The sequence below is a fragment of the Diabrotica undecimpunctata genome, chromosome 4, assembly GCF_040954645.1.
Source record: "Diabrotica undecimpunctata isolate CICGRU chromosome 4, icDiaUnde3, whole genome shotgun sequence".
Classification (NCBI taxonomy): domain Eukaryota; kingdom Metazoa; phylum Arthropoda; class Insecta; order Coleoptera; family Chrysomelidae; genus Diabrotica; species Diabrotica undecimpunctata.
In genome coordinates this window covers 155,557,674-155,578,147 of record NC_092806.1, presented here as the reverse complement: position 1 = coordinate 155,578,147, position 20,474 = coordinate 155,557,674, and the positions used below count along the sequence as shown (strand labels likewise).

The window sequence follows — 20,474 nt, the reverse complement described above, 5'->3', positions numbered from 1 at the left end:
CACTAGAAATGTAAAGCTGGTTCCTAAAAAACTGATACCAGTCTTAGTAAGATTTGATTATTTTGAGCAGTGTATTTGATTGGTCTGATATTATATTATATTTATTAAGACAGACAAATAATAAAATAAACAAACAAACAATTCATTACATATATTATTTCATAAATTGTAATAATTATTAAGGTCTAAATTTTGATATTATTTTAAATTCCTGCATTTTATAAAGAGTATATAAATGATAGTTTTTACATAAACTATGGTTGTTGTTATTATTTTTATTATTATTTAAGAATAAAACAAACGACTTAACTCATCAATATATTAAGGAAGAATTGTGATCACATTAAAAGATAACTGGGCACTATCAGAGGCAGCAAAATATTTTAACATAAGCAGACCACAGTGTTTCTATTAATAAAAAATGGAGGGAACAAGAAACTCTTAAAAGAAAGCGAGGGTCTTGAAGACCAAAAATATCTCCATCAGCATTGATAACAGCTTGTAGTCTTCGGTCCATCTGCGTGAAAGGAACTATGAAATTGTCTCCTTCAGAGATCTCTCCCCAAACCTGTGGTATACCGTACCACAGCTCTTCAGCATTTTGAGGTATAAAATTGCGCCGATAAAACCGTTTTATAATAACCTCCACACATTCTCGATTGGGTTTAAATCTGGACTGTAGCTGGGCCATGGTAAGGTTTCGATGTTGTTATTCTGGAGCCACTTTTTTATTATATTTGTAGTGTGAACAGGACAATTATCTTGGTGGAGGATAAAATTATTTTCTGCATACAACTATTCTATACTGGGAAACATGATGTTTTTTAATCTAAACCCGTCCCCATTCATTGACGCTAAAATGACCAGCTGCTTGATATCTATCAACATATAGAGGATTAAATCTATTATTATCTGGTCTATACACCTCAATTTTGACCTTTTTAGAAGATTGAAAAATTTTCTCCTCTATAAATATTACCCTTTTCCAAAAATCTTGATTTTGTACTTGATCGTTTAAAACAAATATAAGTCTTGATTGCTTTTGTTGTGGTGTAAGAGCTTGTTTTTTTGGTGCAGTTCGGTACCTAATACGCGATGCTTTAATTCTGCGCCAAGTTGTTGTCTTTCTTCCCGGAAACTGTGACATAATTCTTGCAGTTTTCGCACCTTGCAACCTTGCTAATGCAGAATATTAAAAACTGTTGTTCTGCTTACGTTAAAATGGTTCGCTACGGCAGATACTGACCAGCTATCTTCTAATTTCGTTACAATTCTCGCTTTTAGTTCTTTGCTAGCATGTGGAGCCATTGTTTTAAGTTGAACAGGATAAGTTAGCACTGACAGTGACAGTATGTAAATAATAGGAAGTAATGTACAACCAGTTGTACGTGATATTTTTTAAATTATACTTTCAGTTAAAGTAGAAAATAATGTACTTATGTATAAATATTTTTGTTTTAGGTAAGTTACCTGTTAAGTCTACCACAGTTATCATAAGTGAGTATGAATACGTTATAAAAACTTATAATATATATACTGCAGTTTCTTGTTTTTAAACAATTCTGTCTTGTATCAGTATTATCAGAATTAGTCTGTCCAGTATTTTATATAAATCTTCTATCAAATGCCCCAAATAAGATATTTTCCTGCAGTTAATAGTATTTAATAAGCCTCTTCTTGTTAGAAATAGAATAGGAATATGCTTTATTGTCACTAAAAATTGTACAATTTTATGGACAAAGCTTACAAAAAGTAAAAAAAAATAACAATAACAATTAAAATTTACTAAAATTACATAAATCGTCAATATCACAAAATAAAACATAATAAAATATACAATCCATTGCAAAATTTCACTAAATTGCAAATTGCTTAATAAAACCTTACGATCTAGTTTACGAATAAGTTTAAGCTGCTGCATGTGACACCCAAATATATATAAAAATACTTTGTTGCTTGTACCTAAACGTATGGTAATTCCTTAGTTATTCGTTAAGAAACTCTGCCACTGAATAATATGGTCTTTCAAATAGATAGGCTTTTGTCAACTTACGGAACTTAAGGAACAAAATTGTAGATTTAAGTTGCAACGGGAGATGGTTTTATAATTTTTTTGCAGATTATAATATAGATTTCTTTACACTAACTCAGTGGACGGGATCGGCAAATACACATAAAAGCTTGAATTTCTGGTGGAGAAGTCATGACGAGGTCTTGCTGAAAAAACATGTAGGTGTTTACGAATTAGGCAAACAGTTTCTAGAAGAGGGAAGAGTTAGAATCCCGTGATTTTTTAAGTAGCTTCTGCAATATGTTATTCTACTGAGGCCAAAGAGATACCATATTGCTTTTTTTTGTAATTAAAAAATAACATCGTTCGTCCAGGTAATATTGGTATCATCAGCAAGAAGAAAAATCTTTCCATCGATTTTTAAGTTAGCGATCTCATTTATAATGCTAAGGAAAAGTAGAGGACCCAGTACTGAACTTTGAGATACTCCACATACAATGCTTTTGTGACTAGAGTCAGTATCATTTGCTCTAACTAGTTGTTTCCTATTACTCAAGTAAGATTGGAACCAATTCAAAGAAATACCTCGAATTTCGTAGAAATTTAGTTTTTTTATCAAAATGTTCAAAGCCAAAAGCTTTGGCATAGTCACAAAAAACAGTGGCAGTATAAAGATTATTATTTAGTTCTTAATAGACCTCATGTAGTACAGAAAACATAGCATCACTGGTACATTTATTAGATAAAAATATGATAAAATGTTGTTTTCAACGAGAAAGGACATACGTCGGGCTCGTAAGTCCCTCAATAATTGTAGTAAGGCAATAGGTCTATAGTTGCAGACATTAGATTTTTCAATACCCTTATTAAGAGGAATAATAATGGCTGTCTTTAGGCTCTCTGAAAATATGCATTTTTCAAAGGAATCGTTAATTATTGAGACCAAGACTTATTGTTCTGTTGTTGACCTGTTGTTCCTGCTCACTACGTCGGTGTTAACTACGTGCCCTGTCCAAAGAATATTTAACATTTGCCTATACTTATTATAAAATTTCTTTCATCGTTGGTACTTTTAGCGACCATGCTTTTACATCATACATACTTGGTTCTGAATTGAAATAGTTATTTTAAAAAACATATTCTCATTATTCAGGATGTTCTAGTTATGTTTCGATGTTGTGTAGTATGTATATGATTTATATTTTTTTTATTGAATATTATAAGAGTCAAATTTGTTGGTTTTTAAATTTTTGTTGCTGATTTTAAAAAAGGTTGATGATCTAATCCAGTACCAGCTTCTAGAAATGTTGCGACTTTTCGTCATTCGACGACATTCATAAAACGTTTATCTTTAAGTATTCTACAGTACATTTCAACGAATTTGCGACTATTTTGGATTGCAGATGAAAGCTTTGACTAAAACGGCTCCAGTTACAAGCAGAACACCTAAAAATTTTTCATCTCGCGCGATGTTACATCGACCCATTTTTTTATTCTAGAAGACCTTCTTAGTATATGTGTTGCCATGTATTGCAGCGCATAATTTGTTTCAGTAACCATCAAATTGAGGATTTCGTTATCAAAAAATTGTTGGAATATATCAATAGGATTTACTGCCTTTCCATTTGCATCTGGATTTCTCTTTTGTAAACCGGAATATCCAGTAAAATTTACTCTCACTCTTTCCTGAAAGTTTGAACTCCATTAAGAAATAGGTTCTGTTGGTGATGGTAATAGACGAAATTGAATGTCTTCTTCGGAAGATGAACTTGTTAATGAAGAATCATTTTAACATTCAGAAGGCACATACTCGTCACTTGAGTCACTAAAATTTTCTGGATTATGACTATCTTTTCTCTCTTCACTCTCTTCACTAGACTCGTAGCTTCTTTTGTTAGTACTATGGCCATAAAAGTGTACCGGATTTATTTTTATAAGCTAAAAGTAGAATAAATTAATAAACTAATAATAAAACAAATAGATAATAATTTTAAGTTATGTGAATCACATATGATACTCACATCGTATGAGAAAGAAACAATTAGAAAATTGTTTTGCGGTTCACATGTAATGCATGTGTTTTTTGTGCTTACTATGTTATCCACAATACCGCATCGGTTAGACTGGTAATGGGTTTTTCTTCTTCTTCTTCTTCTTCAGCCTTAAGTAATCCAACTTTGGACATAGGCCTCCCTCAAATCAATTCAGTGTCTTCTATTTTGCGCCACTTGCTTCCAGTTGTGTCCTCCGATCTTCTTAATGTCATCAGCCCATCCCATTTGTGGTCTTCCTCTGCTTCTCTTTCCTAACCATGGCCTCCACTGTTATATTTCGTGGTTCCATCTCTTATCCTTCAGTCGGGCATTGTGTCCTGCGAAGCTCCATTTTAATTTGGCAGCATGTTCTTCTGCGTTTTTTACTTTGGTTTTGCTTCTAATCCATTTGTTTGTTTTTTTGTCTATAAGTCTCACCCCGAGTATTGATCTTTCCATCGGTCTTTGTACTTTTACTATTTTATCCATATTGGACTTTGTGAGTGTCCACGTCTGTGAACCATACGTGAGTATAGGGAGGATACACTGATCGTAAATTCTGGTTTTCAAATATTGTTCTATTTTAGTGCTTTTCAAGATCCAACTCAGTTTTCCAAATCCTGCCCACGCTAACCTTATTCTTCTGGTAATTTCGACAGTTTGATTTTCTTTGTTAATTTTCATTATCTGTCCCAGGTAGATGTATTCGTTTACTGTTTCTAAATTTATGTCTTTCAATGTTATTACTGGAATTTTCGGTGTATTTGTCATTGTTTTTGTTTTTTCCAAGTTCATCTTAAGACCTACTTTTTCCGAAGCTTGAAATAGTTGCGTCATTATAGTCTGTATTTCTTCGAAACTTGTAGCGAATATTACAATGTCATCAGCGTATCTTAAATGACTCAGTTTTCTTCCATTAACATTTACTCCCTTATCTGCTCAGTTAATGTCTTTGAACACGTCTTCAAGTCCAAGTGTGAATAGCTTTGGTGAGATAACATCTCCCTGGCGAACTCCTCTGTTGATTGGTATAGCTTTGGTTTTCGCATCAATTTGTATTTTCATTGCAGCTTTCTTATAAATATTGTGTTTAAGCATTCTGTATCGGGAGTCTATGGACAGGCAATGGGTTAATACTGTTAAAACAATTACAAATTCGTAAAATAAACCTTACTAATTTCTTAAAGATTCAGGATTATTGCCAACATGAAATGGATCTTTCCATGTATATACACATCCTATCGGAAGGTAACAGAAGATGTTTATAATGATCATCTCATTGTCTTTACATAATTAAAACTGTTTCTGTCCCCGTTGGTTAAAATTTCCAAGACCATAAGGCCCTACCGGCCTTATGGTCTTGAAAGTCAAATATTTGGTCGACGCATAGATTTCTGAGATAATTGTTTTAACTGGTTAAGTATTTATTTGAATAAATATCAATCTATATCAAGCATATATCTTACAATTTGCGAAGTTAATTTATACATTTTTCACCTACATCCGCATGCTTAACATTTGACCGGCAATAATGTTAAACACGTGTTTAGAAAAAGTCCACTACATGATTGATCACTTCGCGACGTTCCAAAGGGCGTGTAGGTCAGCTCGGCATACGTACGATGAGCAAAAAATTGAGAACTAATACATCCTTCCGGGACATAAATCCAGGATGACGGCTTCAGCCGTGGCAGATAAGTCACCTAGAAATGGAAAGAAAAAGTCAGATCGGCCACAGTAGCGCAACATTAAAAGAAACGGTATTTTATGGTGTTAATAACAAAAAAATTTCTTTTCATTTAAGTAAAATATTTATTTTAAAAATGCATAACGAACTGACAGTTGAGATCTTTATCATACAGTCTGTCTGTCTACAGTCCACACATTTAGCAAAAGTTTTCGGTCGTATCCAACTAAAATAAGTCTGATATGAAAAATACACTGTCTATCTATCTATCTGATATGAAAAAGGCACTGTCTATATATCCATCTGATATGAAAAAGACATGTATCTATCTATCAGCCTTTATAAATTTTTGAACACCTACCTCCAAAACAATTAACAAAAGACGCTCAAAAGAGACTTAAAAAATAAAATACAGTCAAAGGTAAGTATAGAAGAGATCTATGAGAACACAACTAAGAGAGAAGGAAACGGAAGACTGTGGAATATGGAAACTGGAAGGCGACTATATTTTGGTTTAAACTTTACTGGTTTGTACTTTCTTTTTGTACGTTTTTGTTATAAATATTTTTGTAAAATTTCACAGATCATGAGATGTTGTACCTTATTTAACACTTTTACTGCATTCCCAGTACGTAAAGTTATCATCATTCTGGTTTTATACCCCTGCGTGGTTAGCCTTCTTAAGAATTTCTCTCCAGTCGTCCCTATCCATCGCCTTTCGCCGCCAAGCACGTATTCCCATATTTCTCATGTCTTCATCCATGTTATCAAGGAACCTTGTTCAGGGTTTTCGTCTTCTTCTCTGACCAATGGGTCTATCAAGGAGCGTTTTTTTAGCTGGTCATTTTGTTCCATCCGCATTACATGCCCTATCTACCTCAGGCGTCCTATTTAAATATGTTTTACTATATCAGGTTCCTGGTATATTCTATAAAGTTCAAAGTTGTATCGTCTTCTCCACACTCCATTATCATTCACTGCTCCATAGATTCGCCTTAGTACTTTTCTTTCGAAACATCCTAACATGTTTTTATTATTTTTTGTTAGAGTCCAGGTCTTACTCTACATACACGTACACGATACACGTTACTCTAGATTTAACTGGTTTTAAAATATCGTTATTCATTGAAGATACAAATACTACATCTACTTTGTGTCTTTCACAGCCTTTATTTGATTAGTTTGTCTCAATGATTGCTTGGCTCTTATCGAGATGTTTTCATTTAATGGCACGCACGGATTCTCCTTGTTTTTCTTCTCAGGTACTTCACATGAGATTTCCCTTTCGATATTCGATCATTATCAATCATACTAGTAATACCTTTATGATAAAATTAATAATCCTATTCTGAAACATATTTTATACGGTTTAATAATGCATTTTTAATTTTATTTATAATGACGGACAATCGTTCTACGTCCCTGATCCAATAGATAGGTAACAAATGGCAGGAGTTTGAAAGTTAGCCAGCGAGCAGAAATTGAGATCAAAGGCCGAATCTGGTTATAAATGGGGCCAGATTGTGGGGGAAGTTTTTACACTTATCTTACGATTAGTCTTTGGTTGGCCGCATCAGTCGAATAAAAGAAAAGACGTGAGCGTATTTTGTAGGTTCAGCACGATTGCAAGACTTTCTTGCAAGTTTTTAGAAAAAATTGTAAGTAAGGAAAATTAAAGAACTGGATGAAATATCAGGGTATTTGTAAATGAGAGTGGTTATTGTTAGGGGGTTGATAATGTTTTAATAAGGAACACAAACAGTTATAAAGGAGATATACCGAACTATTTACGTACAAGAAAATAGTTCATGAAATAATTATAACGATTAATGTTAAAGAAGAATAAGAATTGTTCAGTTTTTTTACCCATGAAATACTTAAATCAATTGAACTTCGTGTGATGACTGGCTGATTGTAAAAGTTCTTAAATAAAAGGTTTAATAAAAAAGGAAAATCTGCGTTTATTAATAATAGGACACGGCGCAGCCATACAGAACAGAAAATGATATTTGTTGGAGTTACAAAGTTTGTCCGAAAGTTGAAGTCAAATAACCTTGTGGGGCATACAAAAATACAAAATGGAGATGACCTAATCTTATGAAATTTGAGTGCGATATAACCGAATATTTTAGAAATGTTACAGCAAAACTTGGAAAATTACTATATTGCTTCTGAAAAAGACACAAAGCCCGACAAAATAAAAGTTGCCATCCTTTTAAATTTAATAGGTGAAAAAGGACTTGAAGTTATAAACGCTTTGAAACTTAAAGATGCACAAAAAGATAACGTTCAAACAGTATTAAATGAACTGTAATACAGTACTATAATAATGAACAGTATTAAATGAACTTATAGAAGTATTCTGTATACCAAAAATAAATGAACTGTTTGAAGGATTTGTTTTTAGACTTGCTCTCAGAACGAGTGCCTTAGATCGTATTATACAAATATAACAAAATTAGCCCAGTCTTGTGAAGTTGAGTATGAATTGGATAAATCTTTACGTGACAGGATTGTCATGGATACTCACAAATGTCACATTCTTTTTCTTCTGGTTCCTATCCGTTTCGGATGTTGGAAATCATATTGGCAATCATGACCTTGCTCGCTGTGGCTCGAAACAGCTTCGTTGAGGTTTTCTTAAACCATGTTCTTAAATTCCGCAGCCATGATATTCTCCTTCTACCGGGTCGTCGCTTACCTTTTACTTTACCTTGCAATATAGACTGCAGCAGGGAGTAACGGTGCTGATTTCTCATAACGTGTCCCAGATATTGCAATTTTATGCGTTTGATCGTAAACACAATCTTTGGTTCCTTCTTCATTTTTTCTAGAACTTCCTTGTTCGTGATCCTTGCTGTCCATGCCTCCGCCCCGTACAATAACACAGAGAAAACATAGCATCTCAAATGTCTCATTTTTGTATCTAGGGATATGTTGTGACTTTTGAAGATGGCGCTCATTTTGTTAAAGACCGTTCTTGCCTTTCCTATGCGGCACTTTATTTCCTGTACATTGCTCCACTGTTCGTTTATAATAGTTCCCAAGTAGCAATACTGTTTTACTCGCTCTATCTGCGTCCCATTAATGTATAGATGAGTCCCATTTATATTCTCCTTGCTGATAATCATTTGTTTCGTTTTGTGGGTATTAATGTTTAGTCCGTACTGTTGACTGTACTCGTTTATTCTGTCCATTAGCCTCTGAAGTCCCTCTAAACTATCTGCTATCACCATGGTGTCGTCGGTATATCTAACATTGTTTACTCTTTCACCATTTAGAAGGATGCCTTCGTCTATTCCGTAAAGAGCCTCGTTAAAAAATTTCTCTGAGTACATATTAAATATCAACGGCGATAGAATACATCCCTGTCTAACTCCACGTAGTATTTTTATGTGATCTGTTTCTTCTCCGGTAATTTTCATGTATGCGGTCTGATTCCAGTATAGTTCTGAAATTATTCTTATTCTTTGTCATCCAGGTCTGCTTCTTTTAAAATGGTTATCATCTTTTGATGTTGAACTCTGTCAAATGCCTTTTCATAGTCGATCAAGCACGCGTATATGTCGCAGTTAACGTCCCTGCATCTTTGAATCAGTATCTGTACTCCAAAAAGTGCCTCTCTGGTACCCACTGCGTTAATGAAGCCGAACTGTCTGTCCGATATTTGTTCCTCGCACTTCTTATAAATTCTTACATGGATGACTCTAAGAAACAGTTTCAACATGTGGCTCATTAGGCTGATTGTTCGATATTCTTCGCACTTTTTAGCCCCCTGTTTTTTAGGTATCGCTATGAATTCTGATTCTAGCCATTTATCAGGGATGATTCCTGTATTGTATATTTTATTGAAGACAGCCGTGATCCAATTTATTCCTTCTTCCTCCAAGAGTTTTAAAAATTCAGCTTCGATATTATCAGGCCCATAAATGTCACATAAGTAAAAGTAATATTGTTAATAAAAAAACATTCAATTTAAAAGCTCTGGAATCGGTGATAGAGTAAAAAAGTGCGCTGCAAATGGTGAATAGGGATGGTCACAAGCTCGGTTTGGCTCAGCTAGTTTGACTAGGCGAGCTTTGAGCTTAAGCTTGAGCTTTCCTTAATGAGCTTGTCAATATTTTCGCTAATACTCTAATACTTTTTCCAATTCATTTATTTTCAATATACAGTGTGTCCGTAAAGTTTGGAATAAATTCGATATTTCCTAAATTAAAAGCCTTTTGAATGTCTAATTTTAATGACCTACAATATACAACCAAATTTAATTATACAGAGTGATAGACATTAAGGTGATGACGTCATCGGATTTTTTCTAAAGGTAACACCTTGGATCTTGTGACAGTTTTAGTTCGATAAAAAATGAGCTGACTTCCAAAAAGGTATAATACTTGGAGTCTAGCGGACAGATTTTGAAATATATGTGTTCAGAAAATAAATTATTTCTTATCAATTGCAACAAAATAGCCTACTAGTTTTTAGCGAAATGTCATTATTTTATTGACGTTCAATAACAAATAAGTTCCTATTTCTACGAAAAAAAAATACAATATTTAGTCGTTTATAATTTATTGATCGCACATTAAACACACTAATCATCTTCATCTCCAGATTCGCCGAATACTTCCTCATCCCTATTTAACTGACTAGACAACATCTTGATCCCTTCAAACATCGATCTAGAGTGTGGCTCAGCAGGTAAAACATCGTGCAGTTGAAAAACGTTTGAATCCATTGGTGGTGGTGGTGGCGGAACAGGAGGAGATGTGGGTTGTTCAATAATGGACAAATCTGCTACGGCTGCATTTGCGCCATTACCGACATCTTTATTGTCTACATTTTGTACATTACAGTTTAATGATTCTAAATTAAAGAAAGGCACTTCTGGCTTTTCAGTGATCTCTTTTACGTCAACACTTCCTCTTCTTTTCTTTGCTTCTATAAACCTCTCATGTTTCTTCAAAGATTGCTGTAGTTCCGCCAACATTAAGCCTAGGTAAGCAGACGATTCATCTTTATGACTTTTTGGTTCCTCTACAGATTCTTCGTAATCTTTGTCTAAGTACAGCTCATAATTTTCTTCAACAATATTGACGTCATCATCGTAGTTGATGATAGGAAGCTTTGCTCTATTGCTGTCTACTTGTACTACTGTCGCGTTCTCAGCTGGTATTTTTTGAGACGTTAAAATACCATATAATCTACACAGTAAATCAACTGATTCATATGCTGCGTATGTATGATTTCTAAGATCTAAAAGAGCTGTTTCTAAGTGCTCAGAAGATCCACTTTCATTAGCTTCTAAACGGGTTAAAATAGTTTGAGATTTTTCGTAAATTATCGAGAGATTATCTAAAGCTGCCGTCAAAGTATTTTGCAGCTTATTCGATATGATTGGTTTGTCATTTCGAGTTTTGATTTGTTGTAATGTATAAACAGAACTACGCAAGGTAGAAAATGATTTTCTCGTTACTTCATAGTGACTTTTTAAAAAACGCAACAACGAATCTAACGTTACATCAAATAATGTATTTACAGATGTAGCATAAAACGACTTATTTGGACAAAGAAATACGGTACTGACATAACTTAATAACTTTGATATGATCCAAATATGAAGGTCCTGAACTTGAATTACAAATTTTAATCCATCTTCTATATTATCAAGTTGTACTTCTTCTAACGGTTTGAAATTTTTAAAAGAGTTAAAATCGTCTTTTAAGTTATCAGAATAATTTGTAAGGACTTTCAAATTGTTCATGATGCTTTCGAAAAATGTTTTTTCGCCGGCCATCATATTTTTTAAAAATTCGTGAGTTTGTGTATTATAGCTTTGAAAGAACTCGTTTTGGCTTTTATCTTTTATATCAATTCTCGTTTTTAAATACTTTTTTATAGAACTATTAAGAGTGTTGATTTTCTTCGAAATATTTACTATACTTTCCACAAGTTCTTTTCGGTATGTGGTTCTGCGAGACTGTTTAACTTCCACCGCGGTTGCTACAGTCGCTAGCACTGCTGAAGGTAATACGAGCCATTTTGTAAATTTATTAGCTAATACAAGACTGCCTACAACTGACGCTAAACTTATTCGTAAAAATAAAGATGGAGTATAGGTTGGAAATGTGATTGACGGATCCTGTTTGTAAAAATTGATCAAAATTTGTAAATCTTCATCTAGTAATAATCCTGACTGTAATATGGTGTTTGTACTAGTAGTTAGTAGTACCTTGTAGTAGTCGGATAATGAGTTTTCTACGTTCATGGTGGATCTGAAAGTAAATATGAAGTTTTAGTTCATATTTTTTATATATTTCTTGGTAATAGAAGTCACACATACTTATTTTAACGTTTAGAATATAACGATTATATTTGTGGAAAGTGATTTCAGATGAAGTATTTAATCAAAAATGGAGGAAAACAGAAGTTTTCATTTTGGATTAAACGCTTTAACTGCAATCACTTTCCACAAAGAATTTTAAATCACGTATTAAACGCCAAATGACAAGAATAGACGAGCATGAGGTCAACTGAAATCAGTATACCTACAATAAATTCACAAAAAAAGTTCAAGTGATATGATGAAGCCAAAAAACTATTAAAAATAAACATATTTTTTTGCATGCTTACTAGTCTAGGATATGGCAGTAAAAATAGTAGGAAACCTCAGAATTTTTTTGTAGATAACGCTTACAACCAACCCTTATTTTGACTTGGTATTTAAAAATGGTAAAACATTATTCAATGGCATATTTGAATAATTTATTATATTGCTAAAACATTTACATTAAAAAATTATTGTGCATTAAATTCACAAATTTGTTCATAAATTTGTTTTTAGAGTTTTTGTTGCCAAGCCACGCTTCTATTTAATAATAAATTCTTTTAATGTGTTCATTTAGGACATATACAGTGGGAACAAGGAATGATAGTTTGATTTTAGCATCTGCTAAAGATACTTTTCCAAGTGTTCGACATTTTTCAATTTATTTATTTATTAAGTCAACATACTTAAGTACTGACGATCTAACCTATTGCCCCATCGATCAAAGAAAACTACTCGATCTACTAGACTTTTGGATCATAAAAGTATTCAGTAAAAATTATTTTTAGGTTGAGTCTTCTCTAGATTTATCCTCGGATCACTCGCCAATCATAACCTCACCGTCCGATAAAATTATTGAAAAACCAACGCAAACTACTTTATATAACCATAGCCATAAAACAAACTGGGTAGAATTTAGGACACACTTAGATGCACAAATCAATCTGAAAATTCCATTAAAACACCACAAGAAATTGAAGATGCAACAAAAGAATTTACAATAGCTATACAGAAAGCAGCGTGGGCAGCAACACCGACTATCGACTACACTAAACCAGAAAAAAATTTCGACCCTACAGTTAAACAAAAAATACTAGAGAAAAGGCAACTACGAAAAAAATGGCAGATATCGAGATGCGCTAGCGATAAAGCAAAACTAAATAGTGCTACCAAAGACTCAACAAAGTTATTAAATAATATAAAAAAAGTTATCGAGGATTACCTAAGTTTTTTTGCAATCTCTAAAGATACAGACTACTCACTTTGGAAGGCAACAAAAAAGCTAAAACAACCACAACAATATTGTCCTTCAATAAGAGACAGGGTAAATGGGCTAGAGATAACAAAGAAAAAGCCGCAGCCTTTGCTGAACACCTAGTAAAAGTTTTTGAACCAAACGAACCAGATTCCAACGATAATTTGAACGAGATTCATAACTTCTTAGAAGCCCCGCTTCAACTGGACTTACCGATTAAAAACGTCACATACAAAACCAAAAAAGCCCAAGGGTTTAATGTGATAACAAGCAAGTTATTGCAAAAATGTACAATAAAACGTTACAAATATCTGCAGCGCATTTTAAACGCAATCATCAGAACAGGCTACTTTCCGAATCAATGGAAAATTTCACAGATTATCCTTACACCAAAACCTGAAAAAAAACCAGAATATCTAAAACCCTATAGACCTATAAGTTTGCTGCCGATTCTATTAAAGGTATTCGAAAAGCTTCTATTGATAAAATTGATTCCAATCTTAGAAGAAAGTAAACTTATTCTGGACCACCAATTCGGCTTCAGGCTAAAGCATGGGACAATCGAGCAAGTGCACAGAATAGTAAAAAATCTCCTACGCGCTGGAAAGTAAATCCTACCTCTCAGCAGCCTTCCTAGACGTTAGTCAAGCCTTCGATAAGGTTTGGCATGAAGGCCTACTTTATAAGATAAAGAAACAATTGCCATATCCTTTCTTTCCACTCCTAAAATCCTATCTATCAGATAGATACCTCCCATCCAGCAGTAACACAGAAGTTGCTATTTTTGCAGACGACACCGCAATATTGGCCATGGACTCTAACCACACAAAAGCATCAGAAAATTTACAAGAAAACCTAAATAAAATAGAAACTTGGCTAAAACAATGGCGAATTAGAGTAAATTAGACCAAGTCTATATGTGTAACCTTCTCAATGAAACGAGGTGAATGCCCTCCGGTCACACTCAATGGTAGGCAATTAAGTAAGGCGAACGACACAAAATACTTAGGTATCTATCTTGACAAACGACTAATCTGGCATAAGCACATCTTTTAGACATCAATTTAGATATATGTACTGGTTGATTGGTCAAAACTCTAAATTAACATTAGATAACAAACTGCTTATATACAAGGCGGTCCTCAAGCCCATATAGACATAATGGTATTCATCTATGTGGCACCGCTAGCAATTCTTATCTTGCAATCCTCTAACGCTTCCAGAATAAAGTGTTAAAGTCTATAATAAATGTTCCATGGTATGTTATATCCTGTATAGAAACAGATCTAGAAGTGCCTCCGGTAAAAGAAATTGTAACAAGTTACAGTGTCAAATATGGTGAACTGATAAAAGTGCTTCTCAATGTACTCGGGAAGCGGTTTTCGATGACAATAATGAAGTGCGTAGGCTGAAACGTTTTAAACCAAATGATATATAAATATATATTATACCATATACCAAATATTATACCAAATTATTATACCATATTATTATACCATATATTATACCAAACAGATTTAGTGTTTAACCAAATTCAACAGTTGAATTTTACAGTTACAGTTTACAGTTGAACAGTTACTGTATTTTAAATTCTGCCTTAATTATGTGATATGTAGTTGTGATTGTGTTTTATTATTTTATTGCTTTTACCATACATAATTTTTGATTAAATTATTCACAATAAATTAGTAACATTTACAATTGCTAAATAAAAACAAGGAACTTTCCACTGGAAGGGGCTTCCTCTCGCTATGTAAACAAGCAAATTACTTTAGTCTTTATTTTTGGATAGATTGTAATTTTAATTTGAGTTAATAAAAAAATGTATTTGTATATCTTTGGCAGCTCCATATAACAATATTTCACAGTAACTACCAGCTTCAAAAATATCTTCTAGTTCAACGATTTTACTGTAAAATATCTCTGCTTGTTGCCTTAAATCAAGTCTTTTTTCAATTAATTCGAAAAACTTTTGTTCACCTTTAATTTAAAATGCCAAAAATATATTACATCCAGTAAAAGAACGATAACAAGAATAATCTTAAGCTGTTTGGATAGCCAACTTTAAAACTCTTGGATGAATATACTGTTGGTAGTTCTTTTTGATTTCCTACTTTCCGAAAATAAATTTCTTCTTCTATTTTAGCCCTGGCAGTCTAAATTCATAGAAATATATCATCATTATTTTCCGATATATCTACGGGTACTCGGTAAAGCTCTATTGAACTAGGTACATTTAAACCATTCTCTTTGAGAAGACGAGATGGGAGGACCCGATAATTGCGGACCTTAATAAGATGGAAGTTAGAGATTGGAAAACCATAAACAAAAACAGGAAAGAATGGAGAAACATTGTAGAAGAATTCACACAACCAACTGTAAAACCAAAATATTAATGCGGACTGATTTCCTGCGACAAATGAATGGGAAGAGCCCTAAGGGGGCGAAAATCACTCGGCTAGGAGTGTAGATGTCATGATGATGATCACTCTGAGCATTTAATATCGCTGTTTCCTCATTACATGTTCTAGATATTGTAACTTTCTTTGTGTTTATTTTCTTCTACGTGCATGATATTCGAAGCATCCTTTTGTATCATCGCATTTCAAATGACTAACTTGTTGATTGCTTAAGTGTTCTTGCTTAAGTATTCAGCTTTGAAGTTCATATTGTAGTAATCAAAAACTCATTTCCTACAATGTCTAACCTGACTCTTATTCCTGTTGTTTGATCATTATTTTTTGAAATTCAGGTTCTGGGTATTTGTATCTTTTAACTCTTTCTCTAGATACATCTTCAAATGTAAGCATAAACCATTTTTTCATAGAAGTTACTTGTTTAGTAATAGTAAAATAAAAACTAATGAAATCCAAAGAAGCAGCTTAAGTTGATTCTTTTTATAATGATTTTTTACCACCAACAAGATAAGTATGTGTTAAAGTACAAACATTGATGAGAACTGATACACTTAGACATTTTAAAGAGGTTCCGATTCGACATTACCTGAACAGAAAATCCATTGAAGCTACTGAAAATCGTTGTCTTGTCTCGAGGTTTTACCAGAACTGAAATTTGCTTCTACTGATTTGGCGGGAACATTGTTAGGTGCCCATGGTAGAGTAGTTTCCTCCGATATTGGATCAAGTAGGGATAAAAATGTATGTTCTATTAATCTGCTACTGGACTATTTTTAAGTGCAATAATTTGTTATTGTCTGGACTAAACACTGCCATGTATGTAAAGGAGTAATTGGAGTATTTCCTTCTTATGCAGGATAACACTCGATCGTACACTGCAACAATGGCATCAGTATCCTCATGATGTTGGCATTCGGGTACCGAAGTTGTCAGATAGAAGTTCAGATCTAAACCTTATAGAGCATGTAGGATTTTAGTAGCACTCTAGATCTACTAGTGATAGAATTGAAGAAGCCAAGTCATACAAGCTTGATAGCGAAATATTAGATTTAAACTATTTAATATATTAAAGAATTCGTAAGAGATCTCAGTGAATTTAATATAGGTAGGTTTGTTATGAGTATTCAATTAATTTGCGCTCGACTGTAATTATCCCTTATATACGACAAACTAGACTAGCTAAATTCAACTTCTAAATTGTACAAACACGACCTTTTCCCTTTGTTTCACTTAATTAAAGAACTTTACAAACTCCCCTTGTAATATGCACGATTAAACAACACTAAATACTTGGTGCAATTAGCCGGACAATCTACATAAAGGAAATTAAAATCAGATAACTATACCACAAATTATACAAATTACAAGTTCTAGAATAACAAATTAATAATATTTATCTAGATTTTAGATTAGAAAGTGAGGTTATGCTACAATATCAATAAAATTTCCTCGATAATTTATCAGCAAACAGTAAACAATTTTAAAACGACTTACCTTCGTTAATAATTCAGGAGATATTTGCTGACATTGTGTATAGACATTAAACAAATTGTAAATATAAATGATTACCAATTGTGTATTATTTCTGAAGTTGAACTAGCAAATCGAGCCGGTAAAGTGCTATGTGCCGGTGTTTTCACATGACGTAGAGACTGGATCCTCCTACAATGTTGCCGGATTTAAGCTCTCTGTAAATATTTTTTGTGATGATCTCGCCTTTTTTGTGAAAAGAGTTACCTTGAGAGTACATTGTCTGCTTATATCTATTTATAGAATACAAATATCACTCGAGAATGTTTCTGTAGTTTTTTTGCATCCGTTTTAGTCGGTTTAGGGTTTCTAGTAATTTCAAATGTATAAGAGTTAAGTAAGCTTGGTCAATACAGCGTTGTTATATCTAATGCTAATACTATAATCAGTGGAATTAAGTAGATGTGATAAATTGTTTCATTGTTTAACAAAACTATAGTAAAGCCGATGAGTCTCTTGGTGATAGTCTCCTTTTGATTGAAACATTCTTAATTTCGATATTGTTTTCCCCTGTTATCACCAAATCCTCTTTGACTGCTTTCTACTTTTTCTATGACATTATACAGCTCTTCTTCCGTTTGCTCCTCCCCAAAACACATTGTTTATAAGTAGGTTACCCCTACTCTTGATCACATATCCAGTTTATTTTAATCTATTGACCTTTTTATACCGCACTAAATTTTTCTTTTCCAACAAAGTAACTCATTCATTGTTGTATCTGCGCCCTCATTCAAATTAAGGTCTTGTAGATTTTGATTTTGCTACTGTCGTACGGCCGTAGCATCCACAGAGGTATTTTCTGTATCTGGATGTAATTCGGCCGCCGCTCGTAAGGCGGAGCAAATATTCATCGCCTCCATCCTCGATCTCGTGGGTATGATGTGTACCCGTACCACACTTCACGTGAAATTTATCGGTGACTCTGTAGTCCTCGAAGGCCAACCGTCAATTTAGAATACTTTAACAGTTCGATGGTTTCTTACTTGACGGTGTATTATTTTCTTACATGCATTGAATATGAGTATTTTAATTGCGGTCTACGCCCTAGATTTCACAGAGGGGCCAGCCCTTCACGTTTCGACTTATGGTCGAGCACACATCCCAAGAGATGTGTAGAAACACCCTCGGAGTGGCGACTTTGACGTTGTTGCTACGCCTCGCACGTTACCTTCCGCGGAAACAATCATGTCCTGTAAAGACATTGATTATTTCCGTCGAGAAGGTTTCTAACTGCGAATCGCGAGTTTAACTCGGCGACCGAGTGAGGAGCGATTCTAAGTCCACTTGGGACTTTTATTCACTCCTAACCGTCGGTGGTCCAGTGGAACACTGTGCCAGTTTGGCACGATCTGAGATAGGTAAATGGCACACTGTCTTTCCTATCTCAAAGATCGATGCTTACCCAGGCAGGGAATGTTCACTCCGAGCTGATAGTTTTCACCTCGACGAAAGAATGACCATTGAATTTTCAAATAGCACTCGGCCAACAAGGTCTAGCGGGGCTAGTAGTGTAAGAAGACTACATCCCGATTGGAAGATGTGCTGCCTTTTTATACACGTTGTGTTTGCAATTTACCAGCGATCTTCCGCCGGGTGGCCAATGAGAACGCAGTTAATAAAACTGTTTGTGATTGACCGGCCAGAGCGACAATCTGCGTCGTGATTGGTCACTTCTGACGACACCACCTCGTCAAGTTTGGACCTGATTAGATCTATTTCACGCCATTATTCTCATTATAACTTTGTTGCCGTTGGTGATTGTTATTCCTAGGTACTTGAATTCTTTAACAACCTCAAAGTTAAGGTCATTTTTCAATTCATTTTTTCATTGACTATAACTTCAATTCTTCCAACCGGCCATTTTTCATTGTAATAAAAAACAGTTACTAGGTTTCGGGCTCACAATTTGCACCCAATCTTCATGCCCGGTTAGAAGAAGCTGGTTAAATTTAAGTACCAAATTGTAGTTACGTTCACATTTTCTGAGACGAGGCTAACCGTCCTGGGATGCTAATCCACATCATTGACAGGACAATAATTTTAAATTGTTCTATTGGAGGTATCTATAGTACTTGCTTCGTGTTACAATAAAGCATTATTTACATTGTGGACAGCTGTCTTTCACTGCCTAATAATAATTACTAATATAGACTTTATTGGACGTTTTAGCTTTCGCACAAGAAACTTTTTTCCAATATCTTTTTTCCAAAATTTTTCAAATGTTTAAGAACAAACGGCAAATAAAGAGTTACTTCTATAAATTTTGCGAATATATCTATAAAATCTGTTGTCATTTAAAAAACTTTTTCATCACCTTTATGTTTACCAATACAAACTAACACGTTAAAATATTAATATCTTGAATTATTGCTTGTGAATTATATATTATAATCAACTTTATTTCATACACATCGGCAACACTGCGTGATCGATTCTATCCGTAGTGGGAGCGAAACAGCTGATCATGGCGCCTTGGCTTCGATCGCATTCGCCTTTGCTTTGTAGAGAATACGAGTGTTATTTAAATTTGGATTCCTCCTTCGCCACCAAACCGGCGACGATTTGTTTGTTGGCACTGCTCGCTTGACCGATTTTAGGTTTGGATGGAGCTTTTTACGGCCACGGAGAGTTTGCATTTTCGTCCAAGAAGTCCAGGCAGTTAGCGAAGTTTTAAATGAGTATTTGTATACGAGGTGGAATCAAAAAGATGCAATTCGATGTAATATTGTAATTACGAGATTCATTATTGTGTACTGGACAAACTTTCTACTACGACTGTAGGCTCTCTCTTACTGAGTGTAAAAAAATGCTCTCTTCTAAACAAGATACCATATATATATATATATATATATATATATATATATATATATATATATATATATATATATATATATATTAGGAAATAAAACTCTATTTGTTTTATATCTCAATATGTCGTCACGATTTTGTGAATTCTTCAGGAGAAAACTGTAAAGTTATTAGAAAAATTATTCTATGTGAACAAAGTGAATATTTTAGTATTTACAACTATAAGAGTAAAAATTTTAATCTTATTAACATATCTAATTGACATTTGTTTGATTTTAATTTATTTAGGAGTTATGGTAACCGCAATACATTATACTTTATAGAGCGAATTCTTATATTGGACAATTTTTAGTGAATAAGTTGAAGTAAACAATTATTATGGCGGTATTATGGATACTATAAGGTGGA

At 33.8% G+C, this 20,474-nt stretch overlaps 2 protein-coding genes across 5 annotated transcripts in view; one reads left to right on the top strand and one right to left on the bottom strand.

Moving 5' to 3' along the window:
* Positions 1-20,474, top strand: part of cpx (synaptic transmission protein complexin) — a 972,531-nt gene that overhangs the window by 653,169 nt on the left and 298,888 nt on the right. The window lies entirely within an intron of this gene.
* LOC140438527 (uncharacterized) lies at positions 9,978-17,371 on the bottom strand. Its single transcript, XM_072528187.1, has 2 exons — positions 17,223-17,371; positions 9,978-12,003 (listed from the first exon to the last, which is right to left on the bottom strand). Exon 2 carries the CDS (start codon positions 11,994-11,996, stop codon positions 10,323-10,325), a length of 1,674 nt encoding a protein of 557 aa, XP_072384288.1. The 5' UTR covers positions 11,997-12,003; positions 17,223-17,371; the 3' UTR covers positions 9,978-10,322.

What these genes read in the sequence shown, in the direction of transcription:
- LOC140438527 (XM_072528187.1), bottom strand. Translation starts at nt 11,996, where the DNA reads ATGAACGTAGAAAACTCATTATCCGACTACTACAAGGTACTACTAACT.